Source organism: Parasteatoda tepidariorum, chromosome 2 (assembly GCF_982258835.1).
Source record: "Parasteatoda tepidariorum strain Cologne lab strain chromosome 2, Ptep-v5.0, whole genome shotgun sequence".
NCBI lineage: Eukaryota > Metazoa > Arthropoda > Arachnida > Araneae > Theridiidae > Parasteatoda > Parasteatoda tepidariorum.
In genome coordinates this window covers 1613351-1635050 of record NC_141756.1, presented here as the reverse complement: position 1 = coordinate 1635050, position 21700 = coordinate 1613351, and the positions used below count along the sequence as shown (strand labels likewise).

The 21700-nt window shown below is 27.4% G+C and overlaps 1 protein-coding gene across 1 annotated transcript in view; it reads left to right on the top strand.

The window, feature by feature from the left end:
• Positions 1–9: 9 nt before the first annotated feature.
• Sec10 (Exocyst complex component Sec10) overlaps positions 10–21700 on the top strand; it is a 49002-nt gene continuing 27311 nt past the window's right edge. Inside the window, exons 1-11 of the mRNA XM_016057802.4 lie at positions 10–389; positions 2314–2562; positions 2698–2895; positions 8136–8200; positions 9814–9958; positions 12891–12935; positions 13015–13155; positions 13996–14072; positions 15911–16117; positions 16190–16349; positions 20161–20272. Of these exons, the coding sequence (XP_015913288.1) occupies positions 303–389; positions 2314–2562; positions 2698–2895; positions 8136–8200; positions 9814–9958; positions 12891–12935; positions 13015–13155; positions 13996–14072; positions 15911–16117; positions 16190–16349; positions 20161–20272 (1486 nt within the window). The 5' untranslated portion in view covers positions 10–302. The remainder of the gene's footprint in view (positions 390–2313; positions 2563–2697; positions 2896–8135; positions 8201–9813; positions 9959–12890; positions 12936–13014; positions 13156–13995; positions 14073–15910; positions 16118–16189; positions 16350–20160; positions 20273–21700) is intronic.

The window sequence follows — 21700 nt, the reverse complement described above, 5'->3', positions numbered from 1 at the left end:
CCTAGCGTCATTCATCTTCAAATTCATTAGAGATAGCTTTAATTAGAGAAGATGTCAAAGAAGAAAATGTGCGAAATAAGTTGTATATTATATTGAAAAAAAAAAGGATAATGAATAATAAAAAACTATAATTATTCTGTTCTAATATTATTAATTTAAGAATTTAACTAACTGAGTTAATTATCTTTTAATAAATGGCAACTTCGACAGTAGGTGTTTCGACTTGTTCCTGGAGTTAGTAACTAGAGTAAATAGACGAAGTTTTGCTTCCAAGATATAATAATAAATAAATGTGATACTCAATGAATAAAATGAACTCCAATGTACGATGGGGTTCTCGAAAAAAAGATGAAATTGACTTTTCTCAACTTCTTTCAGAACTTGATGAGGTGAATAACACACCTATATAAAAATGTCATATTTTCAATTATAATAAGTATTAAAAGTAAACTTAAAATAAAATAATAAATTACCATAAATGTGCCAGATTTTTTTTATTATTATTATTATATACCTAGTTTTTTTTTTTAACAATTTGCGATGTATAAATAGAGTACAATGTTTTTTTATTTTTTGAAAATATTGCATTACATATTGGATGGATGGTAATTTGATTTTAATAGGATGGTCATGTAAAGATTCATGTCTTATTAATCTTAAGCTGGTTTATATTGATAATGCAGTTATTTTATTCTTGATAACTTTCTTATCTTGTGTTAAGTAGGATATTTCTGTAATGGTATCTTTGTGTTTCAACTACAGTTGCCAGGGTGAAAAAAGGATTTTAAACTTTCAATTTTAAAAATAAAGTTAAAAAAATGCTTTGACATGTAGAATTTCTAAGAATAATACCTTTCAATCTAGTCTCCTTCTGTAATGCTTTTTTTTTTTTTTTTTTTTTTTGTAGCTTCATCAATTGCTAGGAGGTTCTTTAGTCACATGTAAATAATTATTGTGTAGGTTGTGCTGCTTTAATTCTGATAATAGGTATCTAATATAGATATTGTAAAATACTCTTTATGGTTCCAGCAAAAAGATTAATACCTACATATCTTTTGGACCCTGTTTTGTAAATGAGATTAAAAAATTTTTTAGTTACATTTTAATCTTCACTATAATAGTTTTCATTATTTCTAGATTCAGTTTTATCCATGTTATAAAAATGAAAGTTAAGTTTTTTTTTCAATGAAATTGCTTCCTTATTACATATAATTATATATTTTATTTTTGAAAAACTTATTTATCTAATTGTTGTAATTATTATTATTAATCTGATCAACAAACAAGTAAATTATGCCCAGATAAATGTAAATATTTGTGTAATGAAGGTAAAACAGTCTCAATGCTTATAAGCAGTCCTTTGAGCTGAAGCTCTTGATGAAATTTTACATAGCTCTATTTGCAGACTACATAAAGTGCAATTTTTAAGCAAACATTACATTCATTATTATTTAAATCTTTTTATTAAATTAAATTTTATTATCTTTCTATAATAGAAAATGAAATCTGTAATAACAATAAATTATCAATTCTGTAATTTTTTTCTAATGCCTCTGTAACCGAATTTTATACAAATTAAATTATCTTAGGCCTGCAAGTAAATTATAGGGGTTTGGTTTTTGGAAGATATATCTGAATTCATTTCATTGACTAGAAGGTGCTTTGTAAGTACTACTAGTTAGTTTATTTGCCTAAGAGAGAGCTTAGAAAAGCTTTGAGGATTAAATATTAGTTTAAAAAACTCGGGAACAATTAAACAATTTAAGATAAATCCTGAAAAAATTGAATTTCTGGAATTTTATGTTAGGTAAAAGCTTTTATTAAAACCTGGTATAAATTATTTACTGTTATGTTCGAATAGTTTTTTTTTTTTACATTGCAATTATTACTTTAATGAAAATTTTGATGTATGCTTTAAACTTAAACTAAAAATGTTTAATTTTTTTCCTTCAAGTTCTGAAGTCTTTAAAGTGTTAAATCTTAAAAGTTTAATTTGTTAGAGTTTAAATGTGTCCTGATTTTGATAATTCAACCAGATACTTGTAGAAACAGTTGTGGATGCATCTTGTTGCTGTTTTTTTGCAACCTGTATTCATTTTATTCGATATATACCTAGTGTTATTGCATGCATCATTATTGTCTGGATGCTTGGAGATCCTGTGCTATGTCCAACTGAATATTGACTTAGTTCCAATATTGAGTTTATCATTTTATTATAAATGTACTTAGTTCAATTTATAGTTGCTGTGAATTTTGTTGTCAAAATTTTATACTGGATCATTGTCTTAACAAAACAATGTGTTTTATTTGCAGTTATTTGCTGATGAACCATTTGATCCTGAGGGATATGTTGATCGTCTTTCATGGCGAATAGGAGGTATTCAGAGAGAAGGTGAGGCATTTGATCCAAGCTCACTACACAAAGCATTTGAGCATGCCATTCTACATCTGCAGCAAAGTTATGAAACCAAGCAGCGTCAGTGTGGTACATTAGAGATGCTATGCCGGGAAGAAGAGAAAGCTCACTGGGAAAAAACAAAAGAACTTATCGACAAAAATAAGGTTCATTTTGAATTTTTTATTTATTTATATATAAATAATAATTTGATTGTCAAGAATACTCTTAGTCTCTAATTTTAAGGAACATTGATTTATTGTATGTCATGCTTTTGTTATATTTATGCAAATATTTTCTAGGCTGCTTATGAGACATTTCATGAACTCGATGAAAGAATAGATTTTGTAGCTACAAAAGTAGTTCATCTGGGTGACCAACTAGAGAGTGTAAATACTCCTCGTGCTCGTGCAGTAGAAGCACAAAAATTGATGAATCATTTTTCAGTTTTAATGAATGCAGAGGCTGGCAAAGAGGATATTCTAAGTGATCGTAGTAAGGTAAAGAAACTTTCAATTTTATAACTGTGTACAAAACTTTCCCTCTAAAAGTAAAATTAACTTTGAGTGATCCAAATTTTGAATCACTGTCCTGACCAAACTATGGGGATCATATTTCGAAGATTGTGGGTATCCCCTATATTTTGGGGATCAAAAATCCGTCAAGCAAGAAGGTATTTTTATTTAGAGAAAGTATGTTTTTGTGTCTGATTTTGTAACTTAAAATATCGTCTGCACATATTAATTGGCATATTTGAGGTCACCCCCTCGAGCTTTTGAGATTAAGTCCTAGAACGGGTAGATCCAATCATTAAGTTGAAAGTTATTCAGGATGGTAAATTTTTTCGGGCTCACTGTACAATTGTTATGTTTTTATTTAGTGGCAAAGTATACTCTTTATCTTATGCAATAAATGCTGTTTTGGATCTACAAGCTTCGTTATGACACTGCAGCGAAGAAACTGACTATAGAAGGTTATGGGCCTCATGCCTTTCTGATTTAAGTGAATAGCAATACGGAGTTGTCCAATAGAGATTCAATTTTAGTTTCCGATGTTGGGACTGTGAAATTACTCAACATGGAAGACTGACATGAAAGTGTTACTTATGGATAGAGGTATATGGGATTTTATAGAAGGAAATAGAAGTTCCAATGTTGCTTCTGAATGTGAAAAACAACTATTTGAACTGAGAAAGCAACAAGCTTATACTACTATCAACCAAAGAATTGAAAGAAACCTCTAATTAGTCACATTTTTGATGGAAGCTTGGACAGTCTTGAAAAATAACTAGCTAGATTTGCTGGGTTCTTCGAGTTACAGTTAATCAAAATGAGGAAACTATTTCAATTTACTTTCGTTGAGACAATGAGAAACAACAAGAAGTGGCTGGATTTGACATACCAGAAATCTTGGTTTGCTTCCAGTTAATACCACGTGAGTTCAAGGGCCTAGTACAAGTTTTGTACAGATAAGAAAGTTTCGCAATGAGTAATATTGAATGCCAATTACTGAAGCTACATTGAACAAAAAAGGAAGGATTAGCTAATGTATCCTATTCAAATACGAAAAAGCAAGATTGAAAGTTCAGTTACAAAAATCAAGATGAGATGGGCCAGAATTGAGAAAGAAGTAAAACGAGACTGGGATTGTACTATAGATGTGGAAAGTTAAAAAAGAACTGTGATTTACAAAACAAAACCTTGAATTGTGGGAGAAAGAAGAACATACTGTCAATTTGATGCATTCAAGGTGTCGATGGAAAACTCTAAATATACTGTATCATCATCTCACTTCTGTTACAAAAAATCTTGGTTTCTTATCTTATGGATACTTACCAGAATCTAAAGCTTTGGTGGGTGACAAAGAAACCCTTGAATTCTGGGAATGTATCATTTTAAAGATAAGAATGATATCATTCAAATGAATATTAAAAATGTTTTGTATACATGCATAAAAATTTGATTAGCAGTGCAGATATAGCAAACTTTAAATTTAGCATTAATGTTTGTAGTTATTTATGATTTAGTTGATAGTTGATAATTTATGATATGATAGTTGATAATTTATGATAATAAATATAACTATTTATGTACTTTTCCTAGACTAGGAAAATTTTATGTATTTCAAAGTATACCTTTGAATGTGTTTCATGATAGCAATAGAAATTTTGCTTTTATTACTGTTGTTGGTGTGGGGTAACAAAAGGGGGGTAATTTATCCATGAATCTTCACTTCTAATTAGTGTGGACTGTATTATCGCTGGTAAGACCTAAAATTAGTAATTTTTCTAAATCTGGTAAATGCTAGCATTGGAATGCGACAAGAGAGAGAGCACCACCAACCTTTGGACAGCTTGTTTATTGCAACTCTGTTACAAAACGTTACTGTAGATGGCGCTGGAGTAAAGATACAACTATTGAAGTTAATTTTTTTGCATAGACTCTTTTGTCACATCAATAATTAAATTTTAGTACCTAATAATGATGTAAAAGGCATTGATAAAGTTAAAAGTAAAATGTTAAACTGTCATATTTCCAAATCTACTTGAAGTTCTTTGAAGCATAGTTATTCACGAATTTTGTTTAAGAATGTGTAAATTGTGATGTATGGGGACCTTCTCCATATTAATCGCATGGTAGATATTCATATTTTTTAATTTGTTATAAAAAAAATTTGAATGAAAAATTTAATATTATACAAATGAATTTAATTGTTTCAAAGATTATTTAGCTAAGTCAGAAAGAGAATTAAATTAAAAATTGTTTGTACAGATCGAGATATGAAATGGTATCTAAATGAGTTTGAAAAATTGTTAACTTCTTTAGGAATAAAAATAAAACAAACTACTACGTATGCTCCTGAAGAAATGGTATTTGTGAAAATTTCAATAGTGAAAGTGGCTATGAGTTATAGGATTGTGGGTTAGAACCTAAATTCTGGGGTAAGGCATTTCATACTTTTGTATATGTAAGGAATGGGACTGTTCATAAATTCACGGACTCCTTTTGAATTATGGAGAGGAAGAAAACCTTCAGTTAAAAAGATTTTGGTTCTTTTTCTTACGTTCATATTCCAAAAGTTTACCGAAACAAACTGCAAGATAGAGTCAAACTCATAATTTTCGTAGGTTATACGACTGAAATGAATAACTGAAATAGAAAATATTTACCCAAAGACAGACATGTATGTGAAAGTATTCAGGTAAAAGTAAAAGAAAATTTTAACAGTGTAAATTTCTTTCATGATTCAGTCAATAGATGCAACTATAAATTAGAAAGAGCTATCCTAATCCTATTGAATTAAATATTTAAGAAAGGGATAAAACAGATAAGAGTCTGAAAGCTCAACCTAAAACTATACCTTTAGATACAGTTTTGTGAAACAGTGTTGAAGTACGTAGAAATCTATCTAAGTGATAGGATTGATGTGTATTATTATCCTCCTGATAATGTTAGATTAAGATCTCTAAATGATGCAGAAAAGTATTGTAAGAGTAACAGTTTAAAATTTTATCCTGAAAAGTTTAACTTCAAACTAAGTACAAAGTATAAAAATACTAAAGAATTATAATAAAGAAAGAATAATGAAAATAATAAAGAAAGTGAAAAGAATAAAGAAGAAAAATAATAAAGAAAGTGAATGTGAAATTTTAATGCATAAAGCTTAATTCTTCCTAATTCTAAGCTTTAATGCATAAAGCTTAATTCTTCCCAAAAATTTTGAACACTCTCAGGATTTGACCAAAGTTTAAAAGTGCTATGAAAGACCAGTTGAAAATGATGAAACAACGTAAAGTCTGGGAACTTGTTGACAAATTACCAAATGTTAAACTTATTGACAATAATACTTTAAAAAATAATAAAAGTGAGAAAACTAATTTAGAAGCACATTTAGTTGTTAGTGGATTTGGTCAAAACTAAGGTTTAGATTACGAACATGTCTTTTTTCCTGTAGTTAATTTTTCTATAATTCGATTTTTTATAATACTTGTAGCATATTTAGGATGGAAACATAGTTAAATAGATGTTAATGCTGCATAACGGAATTTGAAAGAGACTGTTTCTATGAAACAACCTCAGGGATTTTGTATGAAAGTTCAGGAAAATATAGTTTGTTCATTAAAAAAGACTTTTTATGGTTTACACCAATGTGGAAGAGAATGGTTTAATGAGTAGTACTGAGGAAATAAGAATTTTAAAAACTAAAATGGTGTAATTGTGTTTGTACATTTGATAAAAAATTTGTATTGCTAGTTTATGTGGACGATTTTATAATGTTTTGTAAAAACTTAGACTTAATTGACAGCATAACGAATTTAATAAAAACTAAACTTGAAATAAAGGAATAAGAGGAAGTAAAATATTTTCTTGGAATAAATTTTGAGTAATTTGAAAATAACATTTATTTAAGTCAGGAATCTTATAGTGATAAACTAATTGATAAATTTAAAGAATTGCCTAAAAGTTTTTTTTATTTACTCTTCAAAATTGGATATGTTTTACCTCAAAAAATGAATGAAAAAAATAGAGAATGATTTAATCCATAAATATCCTTATAGAACAGTAATCGGGTGTCATTTGTCAAATATGAGTAGACCCGATATAGCTTTTTTGGTAAACATAATGTCACAATATTCAAATGGGTACACATATTAGCATTGTGTTGGACATTTTAAATTATGTATTTAATAATAAATATTTAAAAATTAATTTTTCAAATTTAAGTGAATGCATAATATTAGGATATTCTGATGCAAATTGGAGATGTAACAAAGACATTCAAATAGTGGTTATGTATTATACTTAGATAAAGTACCATTTATGTGGAAATCAGTAGAACAAAATTTCTGTGGAATTTAAGTTTGTGGCACTTACAGAAAATGTGAAAGAAATTACTTGGTTTTATAATGTAGCTGAAGAATTGAATGTTTTAAATATTGATATTCTTATACAGTTTTGTGATATCTATTTTTGTAAAGACTACCAGAAAAAATATGAAAACAGAACATATAGATATAAATTTTTAATTTATTAGACAAATGTTAAATGGAGAACTTTTTGTATTGAAATATATGTAAATTCAAAACTTAATTTGGTTGATTTTTTAACGAAGCCATTTTCCGTCTAAAGAATGGTTGAAATATTTTTTGTGGTGTATGATTTCTTGCATAATTCATAAAGGGGCTGTTGTTGGAAATATTTTATGTTTTATGCAAATTAATTGAAAATCAAATATTCTTTACAAGTTATAATTCATAAGGTGGCAATATCTTCAAATCTTGAGCTGTAAAACCCTGTTCAATGGAGAGAGATCAGTCTGGCAGAAAGGGAAACTTGGTGACTATGGGTTCGTTTCAGAATTCAACGAGAGTAATTAAAATAACTATGATGCTGAGATTTAAATTACTATGAATGCGAATGTACAATTTATATGTTTTAATTTAGTGGCAAAGTATGCTGTTTATTTTTTACAATAAATGCTGTTTTTGATCAACAAGCTTCATTATGTCTTAGACTATGCACAGAAAAAACTGACTATAGTGCTTATAGAAAAAGAGTACCTTATGTGAAAGTCCATTTTCAGTAGTCTTAAAAAATTACTATTGCACAGATATATCGAAAATGGGCTTTAATGATCTTTTTCTTTTCTTAAAATACTTTAAATATGTATATTACCTTTGGTAAAATTAATCTTGTTTGTTTATTAAAATTATTATTTATAATGTTTAATTTTCTTTTAGCTTTTTGAATCAGCTGACATCATTCAAAAACTTCATCTGATTTCACAAGAATTACCACCTGGAAAGTATGCAAATATACTAAAGCGTATTTTTAATGTTTTAAGTAACCCAAATTTGTTACTTGATTGAATTTATGTAAAATCATTGTTTCTTAATTAGCTTTAATCGCACTTTCATATCTATATATCTTAAAAAACATAACATTACTAAGTAACATTTCATTCATTATTGCCTAGTAAAAAAAAATGATCCTGAGAAGAAAAGTTTATATGCAAAGAAGCAAAACAGCAAGCTCATATAATTAAATTGCATAAATAGTGTTTTATTACAAAGTAGTACATTAGGTGACATCTTTAAATCGTCTCATCCACTCCTTTAAAATTTGAACTTTTTTTTGTGATGTGTTAAACCTATTTGTAAAGTTAATTTATATGTTACTGTTCATGTCCTTGTTTAGTTTTTGTCACCCATTGTAGTTTCTTTTAGAATGACATAAATTGTCCAATATTTTTTCTTCACTTTCAATGTTTTATTACATAAAATTTGTGTAAGTTATCTTTATAACTGTCCTAAACTGGGTAAAACTGTCCTAAACTGGGTTAAACTGTCTTAAAGTGTCCAAAACCTTGAACTTTGGTAAAAGGTAACAATTTTATAGGTGTAACCATTGTACACATAATAATTACATGTATCATTAAATATTTGATATTTTTTATATTATTCACTATAACTTATTAAAAGAAAATAATATAATATAATAGGAAAAGGTTTATAATTTTTGAAGCTTTGAAGCTCCACAATTCATTGAACACAAAAGTGAATAACTAATCCTTTAAATATAAATATGCTTTTAAAACTGATAAATAATATTTTTGCATAAGGATAAATATGGCAATATTAAAAAATAATAATTTTTCTTAAAAAAGATACCAAATTTGTTCAAAAATTAACCTTTTATTTTTCACAATATTTTTTTTAAAAAATGCTATACTTTCTGCATCACAGGATGACAAAAAAGACATCTATTTTTAAAAAAAAATGTTTTTTAAATATAAATATATTAGTTTAAATTGAAAATACAAAATAACTGAAAAATGTATTAACAGTTTTGAAGGGCATAACCTCAGTTTCAGTTACTGACACTGGTGATGTATCACCACTTTGCTAAAAGAATTGAACATGAATGAAATAAAAGTATTCTTGAATAGTACTATAGATAAATAAACCTGTTTATGACGAACCAAGCACTTAGTCCCTAATATTTTAACCTGTATGGCAAGACCAAACTTCAGTTATGTACTATTGAATGAGAGGACCAGTTGAACTTGATTACTGATTAATCTTCCTTTGTTTAAATTGAAGAGTCAAACAATATTAATAAAACATTATACTTTTAAAAACAAATATTCTCTGGTATATTTAATTATCAATATGTTATTAGTTCTATGTTTATTTTACCTCTTAAAATAGATTCAGATAAAATTGTGACATAATTTGAGTAAAAGGGTTTTGGACAGTTTAAGACAAAGGGGTTTTGGACAGGACGGTTTAAACCGTGGATTAATCCATTCTGTCCTAAACCTTGCCAACCCTGCTCACATCTTATTATGATTAAATTTTATTTTAGTAATAAATATCTTTTTTTGACTAGTTTTATTAATGCCACTTCACTCTGTAGGCCCAAATTTGAACTGGCACGCCAGAGAATAGCAAAAAAATATGATGAGATTGAACGAGAACTTATTGATGAATTTGTGAAATGCCACCAGTCTGATAAACGAAGCAAAATGAAGGAAGTTGCTGCAATACTATCAAATTTCAAAGTAAGTTTTTTTTTTTTTTTTTTTGAGAATTATTGGTTTGAAATTAAATTTTCGTTTAACAATAATAGTTATTATTAATATTCATTGTTTTATAATTTCTGTTTCTAAAATTTTAATTTCTTTTAAAAATCAGATTCTGTTTTTCTTATTATTGTTTAATGTTTTTTTTCAATTCATGTTATTACAGTCGAACCCCGCTATAGTGAACCTGGGATATAGTGAACACTCGGATGTAGTGAACTTTTGTAGCGGTCCTGTCCGTATTCCTATTTAAATAATGTTATTTTTAACGCTTATAGTGAACAGCTTAGAACTTAGAAACTCGGTTATAGTGGACTCAAATTCCATTTCTTTAAATATCTTTTTCAGTCCTCCATCTTTAAACTTGTAGGTGTTGGGACTGAAAATGAATGCATTCCTATGAAATGTGTCATATTACTCTCCTTTATGCTTATCACTTTTAACTATACTGTAATAAATGTCAAACAGATCATTTATCTTATACTTCCCCCTCCCTGACAAGCCTCGCTTTCTCTCTTTTCCCCAGGCTTGCTCTACAACTAGTTAACTTGGCCACCTGCTGAATTTTTGGAATTTTCTTATCTGTTCAAACCATATTCTTTACAAATCACCCCTTGACAATCAAAAAGGGGAACAATTTAACTCATTCTACAGCTGCTCTCTTCATATTCTTACATTATCTATTTGAGACAAGATTTTTGTTTCAAAAGCAGTGAAAATGGCAAATTCTCTAAAGAGAAAAGCGTTTTCGATAGACGACAAAGTTAAAATTGTAAAGCGTATTGATGATGGAACCAATCAATCGACACTGTGTAAGGAATTTTCCTTGTCAAAATCTACAGTTTCAAACATTTAGAAAAATCGAAGTGCAATTCTTGCGGCATATGACAAAAACATGGTTTCATCGAAAAAACTGCGTGGAGCTGAAAGAGAAAACGTAGAAGATGCTTTGTTAAGATGGTTCGAAATTTTGTTCAAAATGTAAAAATCTTACATTCTTTGCACATTGTAGATAAGAAAATTGATGAACTCAATTCAAAATCAAATTAAGTTCAATCAAAAATCACAAATTTTTTTCATAAAAAGTGAAAATAAAACTAATATTTAGCGACGTAATTACTTTTTCCATCAATTTTTGCTTTTTTTCTGTTAATTAGTTAATAATTTTTTAAATTACTTTTGCAAAATTGCAAAGCCAATTTTCAATCATTCAACTGTCTTATGCAAAAAATATTTTTCAAAAAATTTGGATATAGTGAACCATCGGTTATAGTGGACACATTACTGAGTCCGCAGACGGTTCACTATAGCGGGGTTCGACTGTAGTAGTTAAATATTTATTGAAATTTATACCAGCAAATTTTCAAAATGTGATCCTATTTCATTTTTCATTATCAGTCAAATATAAATCAGGATATTAACGGATCATTCATGCCCCTACGTTGTTGGAATTCTAATCATTTCATCTACTCAATGTTTTCTTTTGCTAAAATCATTCAGCATTGCTCTTCATTTACTGAGTTTGATTTCTGGGAATCAAGTCATATTTTGAAAAATTCTAATAATTTAGTTATGATCTTTCTAGTAAACCACCGTTTCCCAACATTTGAAAATCTCTTCTAATTTTATTTTTTGTCTCCAAGGATTGCTCCAAAAAAAGGTATGTGTAATCAGAGAAAGTATGTTTTGTGTCTAACTTTCTAACTTAAAACATCATTTGCATTAATTAATATATTTGACGTCACCCTCTTGAGCCATTAAGAATGAGTACTAGAACATGAAAATAGAAGATCGAAAGTTATTCTGGTGGGTCCATTTATTTTTTTTGCCTACTGTACATCCTTTTGAAGTATATGTCAATATTGCTGATTAACAGCAAAAGATTTTCCATTTTTATATAGGAAGATAATGTAGCTGGTGGTTATCCACATTTATATGTTTTAACAACTTAAAGCATTATGATTGGACGAGGAAAATAAGGTGAAATGATGTTCACATTTTATATTCAGGGATCTGTCCAAGCCAAATATGCTACCGTATAGTGGTACCTTCACAAATTTTTTGTTTCCCATAAGAAACGATAAATACATATTTGTACCATATTTTTGTGTTGATTTTTTAATATAATTTTTAATTTTTCACAAATGTCTTAATTTTCACGAAATAGGTACCTCAGAAAAACCTAGACAGACCCCTGAAATTATTATCAGACATAAATAAAAACGTCTTTCATGTTGTCCTGTTTTGTAAAACTTTGTTAATTTTAATATCAGAAAAACGCGTTTTCCTCCTATGAATTTTTGCAACTATAGCAGAAAGCTAATATTTTTTATGTTGTTATAAATAAAGAGTTTTTGTATCTTAAATATTAATGTTTTGAAGGCATCGTAATATCGGACTTCTCGCAATAGGAATCTCGATACATTGAGCTTTTACTGTAATTACAATTTGCAAAAAGACAAAATAAAATTTTGATTTAAAGAATAAATATTTGAACCTGTGGAAATTGTTTTAAAATTATACTAAATATGTTGCAGAATTTCCAAGGAAAAAATTACAATCTTTAATTTTTTGTGTTTTCTTTATTTTTTATTTTAATTGAGTATTTTCCTGCGTTTTGTTTAAGTTTTAGAACATATTAAATTAAATAAGTATTTACCCTCAATCTACTAAGGAAAAAAGAGGATAGGAGAATATACAAAAATAAATTAATTTTAAATGATTATATGAGAATATATATTTTTTTAATTTCATACAAAATTCATGCGTGTTAAGACACAGAAGAAGGTTCTAGTTTAGAGAACAAAAACTATATTTTCATTTCTGTTCATTATTTTGTGCTTTATTCACACTTCTCACTTTAGTCTGCATTCTTTTGGGCTTTTTTTTAAATATTTTTGTTATTTTTTAGGGTTATTCACAATGTGTGGATGCTTTTATTGAACAGCGACAAATGGTATGTACTGATTTTTTTTTCCTGCTGCTCCTTTATAATTTATTATTTTATACTGATGTAAACAATGATTTTTTCCCAGAGCCTTCCCTCTACTGGAGATATTTTAACAAGAATTGTGCCTTCATGTGCAGAAGCTCTTACTGTCACAAAAGAAGTATTCAACAATCCGGATCAAGTTATGTCAAAATATATCCTTAATATCTTTCATGGAAAATTACAAGTTAGTTTATTACCTGTGATTAATTTTATTTCTATTTTCAAATTCTTAATATTGTTACTATTTGAGGATTAACTTTTTTCTTTAAGTTTTATTTATTTTTAATTATAAAAAGATCATTTTCTTATGAGTAATCTAATGCAAGTTAATAATGCAGTTCTAAATCTAGATTATTTATCTAGATTATTTATTTTTTAATTATGAAAAGATCATTTTCTTATGAGTAATCTAATGCAAGTTAATAATGCAGTTCTAAATCTAGACTATGATAAATATTGTTGGGAAAATCAATATTAATTATAATCCTTAGCATAATATTAAGCATTTTTTCTGCTTATAACACTACTGTTGATACAATTATAATAAAACTGTCTTAAATTTTATTTTTAAAATGTCACTTAATTTTAAACTTATGCTACAATTTTGACATTTTTAATGAACGTGTATTAGTTTATTTTATATTGTGTGCAGTGTATTAAGGGCAAAAAAGTTGGAATATTTCATCTAAGGAATTTTTCCTTGAATAGCCGTCCCTACCACATATTCCATAAAAGTTTTCTAATAATAGTTTACTTTTTAAACTTTGTTTATCTAAAAACAAAAGGAATTTAAAACTGACATTTGTAATTAAAACGAGGATACTCGGTTGTACAGTCATAATTTCTAAAAATGTTTCGTCCATGCATACAAATTTCCTGTTTAGATAGTTATGCTGGATATCCTCTGCAACCCATTCAGCTGTTTGGTTTTTTAGACCCTAAATTATCAGAGCAACCTTTTTTCTACAAAATAGAGTGAATGATAATTTGAAAAATGATTTTATCTTGTGTACTCTTCTTTTAGACACATATTAAAGCAGAATTGATGGATTGTGGTAACCCTGAAAAGTATCTTGAAAAGTTTGAAAGACTCTATTTTAGGTGAGTGCATTCTTCCTTAGGTTAGTACATATTCAATTATTTATTTATAATCCAGTGGTCTTTTTATCCCAGAATTCCAAGCCAAAAAACTAGGAGTCACAAGACTGAGTATCTCGAGACTTCCGCAAATTGAACACTTATAATCCCCTAAGTCCCCATTATAAAATTTAAATTCCGATAGCAAGACATTTACTTACATGTTATATTTCCGCCCAATAGATTCTTTTGGTCTGGCAGATTTTCGCCATTTTTAGCTTTTAAAACTGTGCTGGAATTTGCTAATAGTGCAATTAATATTTACTAGATTTTAATATCAAGCATTACGATTTACATTCAAAGATTTAAAAATCCAATTTTGCTATTTGTATTCTCTAGTTTTTATGATTTTTTCCCGACTTTGATTTTTGTGTGATTTTCTTCTTGCTCTAAATCTGTTTATCTTGCTTAAAAAAATTCGCCAACTCAGCAAAATTCTTGCACTTTGAAAAAATTTTGAAGTTGCAATGAAATTGTTATGACTAGTGCATATTATTAATATTAGATTTGTACATACGTACATATGCGTTATACATACAATATAAGTGTATGTATTTGTGTGTGTAACTAAAATGTATGCCTATATGCATTTATGTATGCCCATATACAATACAATCACCTCATAATCGTATATTTTGATTACTTGTAATCACAATTACAAACAATTTATTACCGTAATTGTTTATGCAATCATGATTAAAGTTGTAATCAAAATTATGAATGTTTGTAATCATGATTTCAAGTAATAGATTATTGTAATTGTCGCCCTTAGTTCAGGTGTCATCTTTGCAAATAAGCATTCACTCTGACTGCAGTACTTTCAGGATAGGGTGTTAACGATTCAAAGCTGTACGAAGGTTTCATACTCATTCCTTATTCCCTCTGCTGTCGCTCGGATGAACTGTCTTGTCCGACCCTATCTTAGAAACCCTTTGAGATGCTTTCAGTGTCAAAGGTTTGGACATTTGCAAACATCAATGTGCTCGCTACTCTACCAGTGTGACACTTTCTGTGAGTTGCCACCCCTTTGCATTAATTGCAAGGGGTTTTCAGAAAAAGAAAACTTAATAGAGAAAAATATTGATCTGTTAGAGAAACAAACAAAGAGGGATTTTCTTAGGGGAAATGTAAAATCTGGTATAATTTAACACTATCATCGGTACAGGCAAAAATTAATAATTAAAAAAAAGAAGAAAAAGAAAGACACAAAATGAGCAATTTGAAAGGAATACAATTATTTTTTTTAAATATATTAATTATGTTATTGTGAGATATGTTAATGTGAGGCAGGTCGATGTTTCTTATACTCACTGTGCAACTGTTACTAGATCGACATACCATATTGCTATAAGAATATTTTTTTTCCAAGTGTAGTGAACCTTATTTTTTTATGTCAGCTTATATGCGGATTTCTAAATTAAAGTGATCTATCCATAAGCCATGCATCATTTAAATTTGCTTCATGTTATTATGTCTCTCATACTGTTGGATATATTCTGATTCTAATTGTTTTTTTTTAATATTTATTTAAAAATTACTCTATCTGTATAGCTATTTTTTTTAACCAGATAATTTGATTTTTTTTATCATTCATATATGTTGTGAAAATATTTTTTTGTAATGCATATGTCATTCATTACATTTCAAAAAAACTTTATCTTAAATTTATGATGTAGTAATCAATTCTTTTTGTCTGACTTAAGTTTTCTTTTAGCATTCAAAATAATTTAACAACAGATTTTTTAATGGTGATTATTTTTACGTGAAATTTTCTAAGGATTGTTATATATTCATTCTTTTAGGACTACAAAATTAACCAATGAATTAACAAATCTTAAAATAGGCTGTGATCCATCTTTTCTGGGCAAGTTAACCAAAAATATCTTTGCCAGATACTTAGAAAATTATATCACTATAGAAGTGCGATGTTTGAAAGATAAGTGTGAAAGTGCATTAAATATTTACTATAATTCAAAGAATCATCAGAAGAAACAAATCCATTTTGGAGGGTGAGTCTCTCTTCATTTCTGTTTTAAATCATAACCCAAATAAAGAATAATTATTTCATCTTCTTACTTTAGTATTCATGATCTACGTCGAGATATTCAAGCAAAGATAGGCTCCAAAACAAATATTCTGAGCTCAGCTGTGGATAACTATGGAGGGGAAACTTTTTTGTCTGAGGAAATAGCTATGAATATATTACAGGATTGTAAAAAGGCTTTTAATCGATGTCAATTGGTAAGTCCTTATTCTTCTTATAATAAAATAAATAAATATAGTGGCATCCCAATAATAGTAATTAGCTACACAACATTATGTGGGCCAGTCATTTCGATTCATTAGTTACTCAGAGGAGAGTTGTTATACAAATATTAAAGACATGAGAATATTATTTAATTTGACGTAATTTAAAATCATTTAAACTAGTGCACACTTTTGTAACTCCTCCATTTCTGATTGATTATATTAATTTTCTGACAGTATTTTTGAAATTAGTATTTGATTTTTCTAGGAAATAAAATTTTTCTTTTCATGTAACTATGAAATCTGTATGATCTTGTGATTCAATTTTGCCTACAAAGGAAACAGTTTTTGTAACTTTGTATAAAATAATCTTTTTAACATAAAACTTAGTTTATAAACGTCAGTATTTTTTTTTTTACAATGAGTAAAAAAATAACTTTTAGAGGTTACACAGTATAACTGCTTTTGGCTGTTGAACGAAAGAATCTATTTAGCTTAGCATTGCGGCTCTATTGCCAAATGTACAAGAATTAAATTCTCTTTTAAACTTGTTTCTTAAATGTTTTTGAAAGTTAACTGAATAAAAATTCAGAAATATTTACAGTGTATTCATAAACATTTACAATGCATTTTTACTTAATCTAAGAAACCCCATCAGATGTGGTCTAGCTCTGTCAAGATCTTTGCTAGTTCAAGTTGATTAAAAAGAATTATCAGAAACTACAACTTTAAGTATTCAATTAAGAATTAAAGTTATAAGACTAAAATAATCTTAACTGTATTTTTAATTTAAGAATCTAGAGTGAAAAACAATAAAGAAACTTGAAGTAGTTTCAGGCATGTGATTTTTCCACTAGTTCAAAGAATTCGGAAGACCATTGATTTGAATCAATAATTTATATTCCGTCAAAATTTTCGGAGTTCCGCTGATTTAAAATTTTTTACTTTCGATAATAAACCATAATTTTATTGCAAATAGTAACAGAAGAATAATTTATATTTGTCCCCTTTTTAATTTTGCGACAATTAGATTGAATTAATTTTTAATATGATATTAAGACATGGAAATTTCCACGTTTCTATAATCACTTTTCAACATGCTCTATACCATCTTTCCCTTTTGCAATTGATTCTCTCGTGGTTTTTAAAATTCTGATATTATTACACAAAATTGACATGCAAAATTTGAATCACGCATTTGAGTAATCCCTTTTTGATGCTCTCTAATTTAGGTCAGTACCATTGTTAATCGGTGTTTCGATGCTTTTTTAGCAGTTCTGTAGATTTTCACATTATTAAAATTCTTGATATTATTATAATAGAGGAAATTCAGATGAGTATTCATTATTTGACATGATAATTATATCGTTTTTTACATAAATTTTTCGACACTATTGATTTTCGCATATTTTTTATAGTTATTTGTTACACCACATGAATCTTGATATATAAATTTAATGAACCCTCTTTTGCGCGTCTGATTGTTGTGATTTCATCGTAAATGCATCGTCCATCTTTTTCATTTATTGACTCGGATTTCACGTTTTTTATGCAATGACAAGTCACAAATTGCAAAAAAGGGTGAATGTGTATTTTTTTTAACATATATATATATATATATATAAATATTCTTTTATGCGTTGAGATTAAAAAAGTTTTCTTTCTTTCTTTAAATTTTATAAATGTAACTTTTGTAACATAAAAATTTTATTTATCTCCTATATCTAAAAAATATTAAGTACTAAAAGAAATGATGCATGAAGAAAAATAATTTCAAATAATTTCTTCTTCTAGCAATCAAATATCTGTAGCTTCTTTCTTTGGCGGAACATTTATGTGCCTCTATCTAGTCAACAGCATTACAACAAGAAGATGTTCATTTCACTTTCTCTTATTCCAAGCATTTTTTTATGCATATTGCATGCAGCAATCGACTTCCAGTTATTGATTGAAAAAAATTGTTTCAATTCACTCTTGTCTTCTGTTAAATTTCTCTATTTTTTTGGTACAACCAGCAAAATTTTAGGTTCTTAGCTCTGCATTTAATGAGTGAAATGGAATCAATTTTACGTACACAAGCAGGGTTCTTGATCCTGCCATTCTTGAAAGAAAATATTTTGGTCCTTGATTTTTAGCTTTTTGTCCTAATATTCCTGATTTATCTATGTACATACCATTTTGTAAGAATACAAATGCGAGAATAATTGATTTGGATCTTTTTATTTTAATTAATAATGCTAGGAAAATACCTAAAATTTGAACCTTTAATTATATAGATTACTCAGATAAAACTGTTCACTAATTTTATACATTATTTAGACAAATAGTATCACCTGCAGGATTCATCCTTTCAAATTTTTTGGTATTAGTCATTTTATGAAATAGAAAGCATAGTTTACTATTATCAAGTTTTAGTGCTTCAGAGGTTATATGCTTATTTATTATTTTTAAGAAATGCAGTAATAAATCGTATAGTTTTGTACTTTCAATTCATCTCTTTAATCTGATTCTTTGAATTATAAATTCTAATCAGCAAACTGTAATCATATTATGGAATTTTTAAATAGTAAATTGAGAGATCATCCACTAGATTTTTTTTTTCATAAAAATTCTCAGTGGCAAGGAAGTTTTGAACTTCATTACAAATTTCAAGGATTCTATGAGAGAATAGTACTAATCGATATTGATTTTTTTTTTAATGCAGCAGTAATATTAAAATTTTCTGTCTATATTTTATTGTTATGAGTTGATCAGTTATGAGTTGTTCAGTGTTCCAATAATAAAATTGTACTGAAAGCTGTTGAAACTTTCTTTTTTAAATAGAGTAATTTTGAAATTAAAGATGCTATTTATTAATGTTTTGCGATAAAATTGATCTGTATTATTTTTAAGTTAATCTATACCTTTTTTAGTAATTTTGTATCCAATAAAGTGCTCCAGTAATAAAATTATACTGAAAACTGCTGAAACTTTCTTTTTTAAATTGAGTAATTTTGAAATTAAAAATGCTATTTATTAACATTTTGCGATAAAATTGATCTGTATTATTCTTAAGTTAATCTGTACCTTTTTTAGTAATTTTGTGTATACCGACCATTCCAAAAAATGTCCTGAATTTTTCATTATTCCACTATGAAGCCTGTGTTAAGAAACAAGTTTATTCAAAGATAATATCATATAAAAAAAATAACATAATTTGCCAAATAGTTCTTGAGAAATAAAAAGTTTTCTAATTTTTTTAAAATGTACATCCATACATGGTATCGATAATATTTTTACATGGTTTGTTTCTATGTAGAACGATTACTTTAGTTGAATGGAAAATAAGCGCAGTTGTTTATTTAAAAAAAAGTCTTGAATGTTTATTAACTAGAAATGCGCTATTTTCTTTACTTTTCATTTTTGAGAATGTAATTTTGGATATTTTGTGAAGTTTTATTTTTGTATGTTTGGATTTTTCAAATATCTCTCTGTGCTTAAATTATTTTGTAATTCATTACTTAATTATTTTGATCTCTGTATATTTTTAACGTTAGTAATGTTATTTGTTAATTTAAATACAGTTTTTTTTAAAAAATTTTAAATTACATTTTGACTTTTTTTCAACTAATTTTTCATTCTTGTTGGGCTTTCTCTCTAATGATGGTTGTGAATTTGTTATTGAAAAAATTTTTTTGAATAAGTTTTAAATAAAAATATAAGTAATAAGTTTAATTAGTTACAATCTTATGGGTTCCTCATATCATTATTCTTTTATCATTTTACTCATATTAAATGTTTTTCAAGACGCTCTTTACATTTTTAGCTGTCAAAGCAACAGTCTGAACTGCCTGGAAATGCTGTGTTGTTATTTGATGTTATGTTACATTATTTATTTCAAGAACATGTCTCCTATGCTTTGGAACTTGGCTTATTAGGTATTTTCAATTCATTTAACTCGCTACATTAATACTTGTTCCAATCACTTAGAAATTTTAAAATGTAAATTATTTTTAATTTTAGAATCGTGTTATTTTTCATAAGCAAACTATTTTTTTATTTCTAATATAAGGGACTAATAACAGAGTAGCCACCCACCTGAAAAACCTGGAATTATCAGGGAATTTTTTTATAGTGGAAAAGTCAGGAAAATTTGGATAAAAAACCTGGCAAAATCAGGGAATTTTAAAGAAAAGCTGGAATTTTTTTTCTTTATTTAAATTATTTTACCATTCGTTTTATCCACTTTATTTAGACAGTACTTATCATCAACTTAGCAATACTTTGCTTGCATTAAAATTCTCTCCATTATTACCCTGCTAAACTATAATGCCATATGAAACTCTCCCATGTTGCTAAATGAATGGAGAAATCTTTAACCTCTTTGGAGATTATGGGCCTTTGTCAGTTAAGAAAGGCAAAAACTGTGGTGGTGGTGGAAGAACGGGTTAGAATATTTGCTTCTGTTGAGTAAAGTTGTTTATTTATTTATTATTATTTTTATTTTTTTTAAATCTTCTAGTCTGGGCTGAATTTATTTACTGTTCAAGTTTGTTCCAATGCTTTGGGGGTATTTTTTTATTCTAGCAAAATTATTCAAAATGTTTTAGTATTTTTAACTTTATAAAACTCTCCAAATAATAATTTATTAATTGATTCTATCTTACTCTTTTTCTGGAAGCTTTTGTACTCCCATCCAATGAATTTTTTATCAGCAATACCAACCAATCACTCATTTTCATCAATCGCTAACAGCAAAATTGTTGCATTGATGCTAATTTTCTGGATTTTATTTTAACTTTTTATAACATATTATATTTTACTATTTTGTTAATATTAAGTAAACAAGGTATCATTTCCAAGGTAAAAAATTTAAGATTTAGAAATAATGACTTTTAACTTAGATATCAGTTTTCAGTAAGTTATAGGCTGTTAAATGAAGGGCTACATCTTTTGAAATTTTTAACCGTGGTAAGTGAATCTCTAACAAAGTACAGTTTTTTTTTTAAAAATTCTCACTAATAATAAAAAAGATAATAATTAAAGAGAACTGTAATAAAACAGATTATTTTGCACAAATATGTAGAAACATTTCGCATTTTAATTTATAAAAAAATTATCATGATACACTTTTGATAATTTACATGCGACACCAAAATACATAATTAATTGTACTGTGCTGCTGGGATTTAACATAATTAAATTATTATTTTTGTTTAAAGCAAGATTTTGGTAATAATAAATATTTTTATTGTAAAATAATCATTAATTATTTTTACGTCAGTCACCACTGCTTTTCTTTTCATTACATTTGTTTTTATTTATTTCCATCTCTTATTTCGTTTTTTCTTTATTAAATAAAGTAA